Genomic DNA, 8,985 nt, shown 5'->3' on the forward strand with positions numbered 1-8,985 from the left:
CCCAGACTCAGCTGCTTCTGGCTTTTGGTAAATGAATCAATGGATGAGAGGTGTCTCTCTCTCTCTCTCTCTCTCTCTCTCCCCTCCCTCCTTATCTCTATCTCTATCTCTCCTTCCCTCTTTTAAACAAATTTAAAAATAAATAAATACATAAATAATTTTGTTAAAACACAAACAGTAGAGGCTGATAAAAGTTTTATCATTTACTTAAGGTCATGCCACTAGTAAGCACAGAAACTAAGAGTCAAACTCAGGTTAACCCATCTTCAGATTCAAATTTTCTGCCCATCTGCAATGATGTAGCACTGTACTGCTGATGGTACAAAGGATTAGGAGAGAGTGTAGAAGCCAGGCCTGGATGCACATAAGGCTGCCTACGTAGCTAAGCATAAATAAAACTTTTCAGTTAAATTTTGCCTCATGTTTCTAGAACTCAATTAATCATCACACAGGCTCAAACAATATCAGCATAAATTGCTATTTCAAGATAAAAAATAGGGATTCAAAATAACTGATTTTGAGCTTTGATTTCAGCCCTCCAAAACTAGGTAATTTTGATTAATGAATTAACAACATCATGAGATACTGTTTCCTCATTTCCAAGATAAGAAGAATAGTTATTCATGCCACTTATATTTCATGTCATTATTTTATAATTATCATGCAACTCAAGTCAAAAAATTAAATAAACCATAAAAGTCTATGAAGAGTAAAGAATGGATTTGGTGGAAAAGACACATGACAGTTAAAACGCAAACTTTGCTTTATTTCACTTTCATTTTTATTTCCTGCTCTACTGCTCTTTGTTCACTTGCATAAGAGCTTTCTCATGGCACTTTTTACCTCCTCATTTCTCAGAGTATAAATTAGTGGATTCAGCATAGGTGTCAGAATACCATAAAATACTGCTATGTTTTTGTCTGTAGATAACGTATATGATGGGCGCATATAAGTAAATATACAAGGGACAAAGAACAAAGCAACAACAGTGAAGTGAGCCCCACAGGTGGAGAGGGCTTTTCGGCGACCCTCTGCACTATGCGACCTCAAGGAGCGCAGGATGACAATGTAGGAGGCAGCCAGCATGAGGAAGTTCAACAGGCAGATCACACCACTGTTGGCCACCACCAGCAGACCAATGACGAACGTGTTGGTGCAGGCGAGTTCCAGCAAAGGGTACAAATCACACACAAAGTGATTGATCACGTTGGGTCCACAGAAGGGCAACTGAAGGACCAGGAGGAGCTGAATCAGGGAGTGCAGGAAGCCCCCCAGCCAAGCCACCCCCACCAGCATGGCACAGAGATGCCTGGTCATGATGGCTGTGTAGTGCAGGGGCTTGCAGATGGCCACATAGCGGTCATAGGCCATCACTGTGAGCAGGATGATCTCAACGCCTCCCAAAAAATGGGCTCCAAAAAGCTGAGCCATGCAGCCTTCATAAGAGATAGTATTTCCCTCATACAAAGAATCAGCAATGAGTTTGGGAGCCATGGACGAAGAATAACAGGTGTCAATAAAGGACAGGTTGGCCAGGAAAAAATACATAGGGGAAACCAGGGTGGGGCTGGAGGTGACAGTGACCACAATGAGCATGTTGCCACACACTGTGATCATATACATAGCCAAAAAGACCACCAAGAGAACTCTCTGTACCTCTGGGTTCTGTGAGAGTCCCAGCATGAAAAATTCAGTAATATTGTGTGCTATCTCCATAGATCCCAAGGACACTGGGAATGCAGGGACTGTGATGCTTAGAAAGTAAAGAGAGGAGGCCCAGCGCTGTGGTGTAGGGGGTAAAACTGCAGCCTGCAGTGCCGGCATCCCATATGGGCACCAGTTCTAGTCCCGGCTGCTCCACTTCCAATTCAGCTCTCTGCTATGGCCTGGGAAAGCAGTGGAAGATGGCCCAAATCCTTGGGCTCCTGCACCCATGTGGGAGACTTGGAGGAAGCTCCAGGCTCCTGGCTTCGGATTGCGCAGCTCCGGCCGTTGCGGCCAACTGGAGAGTGAACCAGAGGATGAAGACCTCTAAAAAAGAAAGAAAGAAAGAAAGAAAGAAAGAAAGAAAGAAAGAAAGAAAGAAAGAAAGAAAGAAAGAAAGAAAGAAAGAAAGAAAGAAAGAAAGAAAGAAAGAAAGAAAGAAAGAAAGAAAGAAAGAAAGAAAGAAAGAAAGAAAGAAAGAAAGAAAGAAAGAAAGAAAGAAAGAAAGAAAGAAAGAAAGAAAGAAAGAAAGAAAGAAAGAAAGAAAAAGAAAGTCAAGAGAGAAAGAAAGTCAAGAGAGAAACAGAAGTTAGAGGACTAATCCCACAGGGGAAATCATGTTGCAAGGTTCTCTTTGGCACGCCCACTTGCCTTTGTCCCCATCTTCTCTCAAAAATTCTTAAACCAGTTTATTCTGTTAACCACAAAATGCGAGCATGTATCTATCTGTTAACTACAGCATCCAGGGGCACTAGATATCTAAATTATTAAATGGAAATAACTTATTAAATATACACATTTTTGTTACTGCTGAGACTGAACTTTTGAGGGACACTGATTTTCCAGTTCAAACTGGAAAGCATCTCTGACCATTTTCAGCATCCAGAAGATGGCACTTGAATTTGAAAAGTGAATATTTGGGAATTCCAGAGATCTTCATATACGGTCCAAACTCTTTGGATTAAAGCTGTCTCCTTGGCCTCTGCCATCAAGCTTGCGACACTTTCTGTTTCTCTAGTGATAACACAAAATGATGTAAGACAAACCAAGTAGAATTGGGAAGGAAAAAAAACTTGATTGCAGGCTGGATAACTGCCCATCTTAACTCCACTTCCCTCCCCACTCATTTACTCTGGCTCCATGCCTATGTTGTGGACAGCATCATGTCTAGAAAGTCAATTGAATTTATTTCTCCCTCTTGCTTTATATATGTTATGTACTTTGTAGTTTTGCTTCCCTTATCCTTGGTAAAATCCTTCTAGTTAAAGGCTGTCCCCTCTGAAATCTACAGGGAGGAACCAAAGTTTATAAAAAGAGTTAGTAAAGCATTCTTAGATGATTATCTGCCCATTGACTACATAAAGGAAGCTACAGGGGCAGAGAGAACAGATACCTGCTCTTGAACAGTTAGAATGTATAATCATAAATGACAGAACATTCCTATCTCCTTTACTGTCCTAATAATATTAAGGACATGTCCATGCCTGTCTTAACTATGATAAAACAAAGTGAAAAACTGTCACTAATCCGCTCCACCATCCCAACCTTTTTCTGGAAACACAGACCTTCTAAAAGTAGCTGAATCTTCTGAACTGTTAAAGATCTAATGCTCTATGTGATAAAAATTAAAGGAGAACTATTAGGTGTCAGAAGAAGAAATAAATATCCAGACATGAGAAATGCTACAGAGAAGATTCTGATGCTAATCAGCAAGCTGCCCCCTTTCTTCTCTCTCCATGCTTTATTTCAAGAAGTCGATTACAACTTAACGAATGTGGCAAGTATGACAGGGGCTATGCATTACGGCCAAGAGCACACAAGCTGTAATAAGAGCAAGCACCTGCGCAGCACTTAGTCTTTACCAAGCACTGTCCAAACTGCTTGACATGTAACAGCCTGGGTAATCATCACATCATTCCATGAGGGAGGTAACTGGTTTTATCCTCATTTCACAGAGGAAGAAAATAAGACTCTCATTTAGAGTGGAGGTATTCTTTCCCTTGAGGAGGAAGTATATTTATGGTTTCCCCCCATTATTTTTGAGCAACACAAATAATTAGTGAATGGCAGGGCTGAAGCTTTCACCCGGGTTGTTTTTACACAGTATCTGTAGACTTCACTGTACTATACCTGTCACTGAAATGCATCTGGATTTGAACCCATTCTCTGCTACTTACTTGCCAGGGAACCACGGACAGTTTTTGAAAGCCTCAATGTTCTTACTTATAGCATGAAGATAAGAATACTTACCATTATGATGTATTGATTTATAAAAATTTCTCAAAAAAGAAACTTTTAAAATAATTCCGCTATGCCCTCAGAGTGTAGAGAGAACATAAAACGAAGACATGTCAAATATTTGCTCAGCGCTTGTATGTGATAAACATTGAGCACACAGCATTTCTGATTACATCACAATTCGTAACTTCTTCATGTGCTTTAAGGAATCAAGGACCTAATGTATGCAGTCAGAACTAGACAAGTATTTACATGGATATAATTTCATTGCAAACATGAAAATATATCCTAACACTAGCTCTAACACAGATCACAGAGAAGAAAATATAATCAATAGTAGCAGCAGACAATGTAGCAAACAATGAATTTATTTGTCCAAAAATAAAAATCATAAATTGATTTACCTCCTTAATTAAAATATGTGGGAGTCCAAAATAAAGTATTTGTTAAAATCTACCAAAGAAAGGAAGTCTGTTTGATTTATCCATGAGAAAAAAATTAATTTGTGGAAATTTATAATAATTTTAGCAAATTATTCCACTGTACTTTAAATAAATTATATTTGTCCTTAATTTTAAAAATAGATTATGGAGAACTTACATTGACTGGATCTGAGGACACCAACATGTCTCCAAAAATTTCTTACATCCTAACATGCAATGACAAAAAGTTTTTACATGATTATCAAGGCCAGCTCCAAGTATAAATAAATCCCAAATTTCACTGTGCCATGCTTATAAAATCCTAGATGAGATTCAGATTGCTTCTTACATTGAAGTAAAGTGCAAATTTGGCACTCACTGTAGACTGCAGAAATTCATTGAGGCTGACAGTTTCTTAGACTAGTCCTAGATTAAAACTCAGAAGGGGATTATTCATTTACAAGCAGCTGGCAACTCGTTCTTCCCTTTTATTTGATGAAGAATTCTATGACATTCGAAATCATCTTTTCCAGTTGCCTCCCTTTTAATGGTGGACATGAGATGCAGAAATATTAAATGCAGTTGCTCCAATGTCACGTGCATGATTTGTGGCAAGAGCACAATTGGAATCTACATCACTCATCATTTTAGTCTGTGCCCTTTCCAATACAACCACCACCGTCCCCTATCCTCTGGATTCAATAAGTCTGAAATATATTCTTGCTAATATTCAGGAGAAAACCTCACAAAAGGGGTAGCTAGCTTGCTAGCTCTACTTTTCACTGAAAATGTTCATCAGCACAGTCTCAGAAAAAAATCTCTCTCTTCCACGTAAAGCAGTTATCTAATATATGGGAAAGAGAACATGGGATTATTAGTGCTGTGTGCTCTCTGCTGCTCTGAAGATCAGAGGTTGAAGCAGTACTGCCACTAACTTCTGCCTCATCCACAGTTTAGAACAAGATTGATGCCATCCGTTAATTAGTCCCTATGAAGCTACACTTGGTCTCACAATAAGTAACTTCCTTTCTGCTTCCTATAAATAACCAGTGTCTTGCTGGTGTCTAGAGAGAATGTTCATAAATTGTTCAGGAAGAAAAAGGAATCGGGATATTTTAGGAACTGATATTAGGGAGTCAGGGTTTTTAGGGAAATCACTGAACAACAAAATGAGCAGCACTCCTTGAATACCTTCTGTGTTCTGGGTACCAGTCCTAGACCCTCTCAGGTGCATCACCACTTGCACTTGTTCCTACAGGCTGCGAGAAGAATCAATCACTGCCTCTTATCCACAGCTCCTCCGTGCAGTGTGCTGAAAGATCAAGGAAAATACAATCAGAACTACCTGAATTCAAGTTACACTTCCACTATTTCAGCCCTTCAATAAATATGTGTTAATCCTATCCTAGTTAACAAAAGACACACTTTGCTAAATGCAAAAAGATCATGGTGAATATGACCTGGTTCCCGGGGCTGCCGCTGTGGTGCACTGGGTTAAAGCCCCAACCTGCAGTGCCAGCATCCCATATGGGTGCTGATTCAAGTCCCGGCTGCTCCACTTACGATTCAGCTCTCTGCTATGGCCTGGGAAAACAGTAGAAGATGACCCAACTCCTTGGGCCCCTACACCAACATGGGAGACCCTGAAGAAGCTCCTGGCTCGCAGCTTTGAATCAGTTCAGCTCTGGCCATTGCAGTCATTTGGGGAGTGAACCAGCAGAATGGAAAACTTCTCTCTCTCTCTTTCTCTCTCTCTCTCTCTTTCAAATAAATAAAATAAATCTTTAAAAAAAAAACTGGTTCCTGGCTACTTGGAGCCCATATTTTAAAATGGGCAGTAAAACAAGAAGGAAGAAATAAATAAATATAACTAAAAAATAAACATATAGAATATCTGAGTGAATTTTATATATCTGAGTACTGATAAATATTTGAAAAATGTCTTTGAAAATGCTGTACCAACTTACTTCCTATTCAAGCTTAGAAATTCCAATTTTGGGAATTAATCCAATAGATATAGCCCCATATATATGTGCAATGTAATGGCTGGGTCAGAAGAAGAAACATTTGATGTTATTGATATATGCAGCAAAATTTATTCCATACATTTTTCATCCATTTACATGTGAGTGCTGCTTGCTGCATCTCCAGCTGTACCAACTGGTTGAATCCTGCTCTAAGACCTCTCCAAATCTGTTCCATAAAGCGTCTAGGAAAAAAAATCACAAAATAAGAGTGCACTATAAATTTATGTCACTAACTTCAAAAAGCCCATCAAACTTGCCCAGAAATCCTACTGTATTTATTTATTTAGAGACAGACAGACAGAGCACCTATATGCTGGCTCACTCCCCAAATAGACTACAATGGTTGGGACTCGGCTGGGCTAAAGCCAGGAGCTTGGAACTCAAGTCTTCCACATGGGTGGCAGAGGTGCAATACTTGAGCCATAACCTCTATCTCCCAGGATCTGCATTAGAAGAAAACTGAAGTCATGGCCGGCACCACGGCTCAATAGGCTAATCCTCTGCCTGCGGCGCCGGCACCCCGAGTTCTAGTCTCTGTTGGGGCGCCGGATTCTGTCCCGGTTCCTCCTCTTCCAGTCCAGCTCTCTGCTGTGGCCCAGGAGGGCAGTGGAGGATGGCCCAAGTGCTTGGGCTCTGCACCCCAGGGGAGACCAGAAGAAGCACCTGGCTCCTGGCTTCGGATAAGCGCAGTGGGCCAGCCATAGCGGCCATTTTGGGGGTGAACCAACGGAAAAGGAAGACCTTTCTCTCTCTCACTGTCCACTCTGCCTGTCAAAAAAGAAAGAAAGAAAGAAAAGAAAACTGAAGTCAGAAGATGAAGATGGATACTGAGCCCAGGTACTGCGATATGGGACATGGGCATCTTTACTGGTATCCTTTCTGCTCGGCTAACCACTCAAGCCCTACATTTCTTTAACCAATACATGTTCCCAACTCTCCTCTAAAACCACACACAACTTTCCTCAAAATTCCTTTCCCCAACCTCTAACCTCGACTCTTCATTTTTATCTCAGACTCCCTGTGAGTTTTAACAAAACTTATTTAGAACTACACTGTAAGCTGTAACTCTCCTTTACTTCCTTCCTCCCTTCCTTCTCATCTTCTTTCATTTTGTTCCCCCCTCCTTCTTCAGAGAGATCAGATCTGTCTTATTCCTGGTGGTTCTTCCCACTTTCACTTACCAGTTTGCTCTAGAACATCTTATGCATATTTGTTCTACCCTGCATATGATCCAGAAACTCACAGTATCATTTAATGTGTCTTATTAAGAGTCAGTAGGCCAGCACCGTGGCTCACTAGGCTAATCCTCCACCTGTGGTGTCAGTACCCCGGGTTCTAGTCCCAGTTGGGGCACTGGATTCTGTCCCAGTTGCCCCTCTTCCAGTCCAGCTCTCTGCTCTGGCCCGGGAAGGCAGTGGAGGATGACCCAGGTGTTTGGGCCCTGCACCCACATGGGAGACCAGGAGGAAGCACCTGGCTCCTGCTTCAGATCCGCGCAGAGCACCAGCCGTAGCGGCCATTTGGGGGGTGAGCCAATGGAAGGAAGACATTTCTCTCTGTCTCTCTCTCTCTCACTGTCTAACTCTGCCTGTCAAAAAAAAAAAAAAATGAGTGACAGTAAGCATTATTTGTAACAACTCAAATGTCTAGCAACAATAAAATAGATTTTAGAAAGTATGGTATATTCAGGTAATGAATTAACACAGCAATGAAAATAAATGAACTATAGGCACATATAACAATATGAATGAGTTACATAAATCCAGTGCTGAGCCAAAGAACTCAGACACAAAAGATAATACAGTATACGATTGTTTAATTTAAAATCTGAAATTGTGCAAAACTACAAATCTACAGCTAGGTGTCAAATATATAGAACTATAAAGGGAAGCTAGGAAGTTTTATCATAAAAGTCTTCTAAGTGCTGACTTTGAGAGAAGAGAAAGAGATGTGATTTTGAAGAATATGAAGAATCCTGGAGGATTCTTGACCTGGTTTATGGCTACACTGATGTTCTGTTTTATAATTCAACTGTTTTTTATTTTGTCTTGATTTTTAGTTGAAAAAATAATTATTATATATATTTTGGGGGTGCAATGTAAGGTTTTGATATTTGTTTACATTATGGAATGATTATATCAAGTTAATTGACATAACTATCACTATACCTACTTGCAATGTTTTCTGGGGAGACACTGTTAAGTGTACTCTTTTAGCAATATAGAAATATACAATACAATTTTAACTATGGTCACCATGCCATGCAGTAGATCCCTAATGTTAGTCATTTGTCTGAAATTTTTCAACCTTTGATCAACATCTCCTCTTTCTCCAGCCACCAACCCCATCCTCTGGTGACCCAAATTCAACTCTCTACTCCTTTTAGTTTGACTTTTTTAGGTTCTGTATTTAAGTAAGATCTTACACTATTTGTCTTTTTGTGTTTGGCTTATTTCTCTTAGCACAGTGTCTTCTGGTTTCATCAATATAGTTGCAAATGACAGAATATCCCTATTTTAAATGGTGTATCATATGCCATTCTGTATACATTTTTTCATACATCTTGGCCACTTACAAGTCTTCTTTTGAGAAAA

General features: G+C 40.0%; 1 protein-coding gene across 1 annotated transcript; it reads right to left on the reverse strand.

Moving 5' to 3' along the window:
• Window positions 1–807: 807 nt before the first annotated feature.
• On the reverse strand, window positions 808–1,716 carry LOC100348798 (olfactory receptor 4C3). The gene has a single exon (XM_008272483.4). The coding sequence runs from the start codon at window positions 1,714–1,716 to the stop codon at window positions 808–810; it is 909 nt and encodes a 302-aa protein (XP_008270705.1).
• Between the last annotated feature and the right edge of the window lie 7,269 nt (window positions 1,717–8,985).

The sequence above is a fragment of the Oryctolagus cuniculus genome, chromosome 1 (assembly GCF_051225735.1).
Source record: "Oryctolagus cuniculus isolate XC-2025 breed Fujian yellow rabbit chromosome 1, ASM5122573v1, whole genome shotgun sequence".
Lineage (NCBI taxonomy): Eukaryota > Metazoa > Chordata > Mammalia > Lagomorpha > Leporidae > Oryctolagus > Oryctolagus cuniculus.

Bases quoted from the DNA above. Each gene is read 5' to 3' on its own strand.
- LOC100348798 (XM_008272483.4), bottom strand. From the start codon at position 1,716: ATGGAGATAGCACACAATATTACTGAATTTTTCATGCTGGGACTCTCA.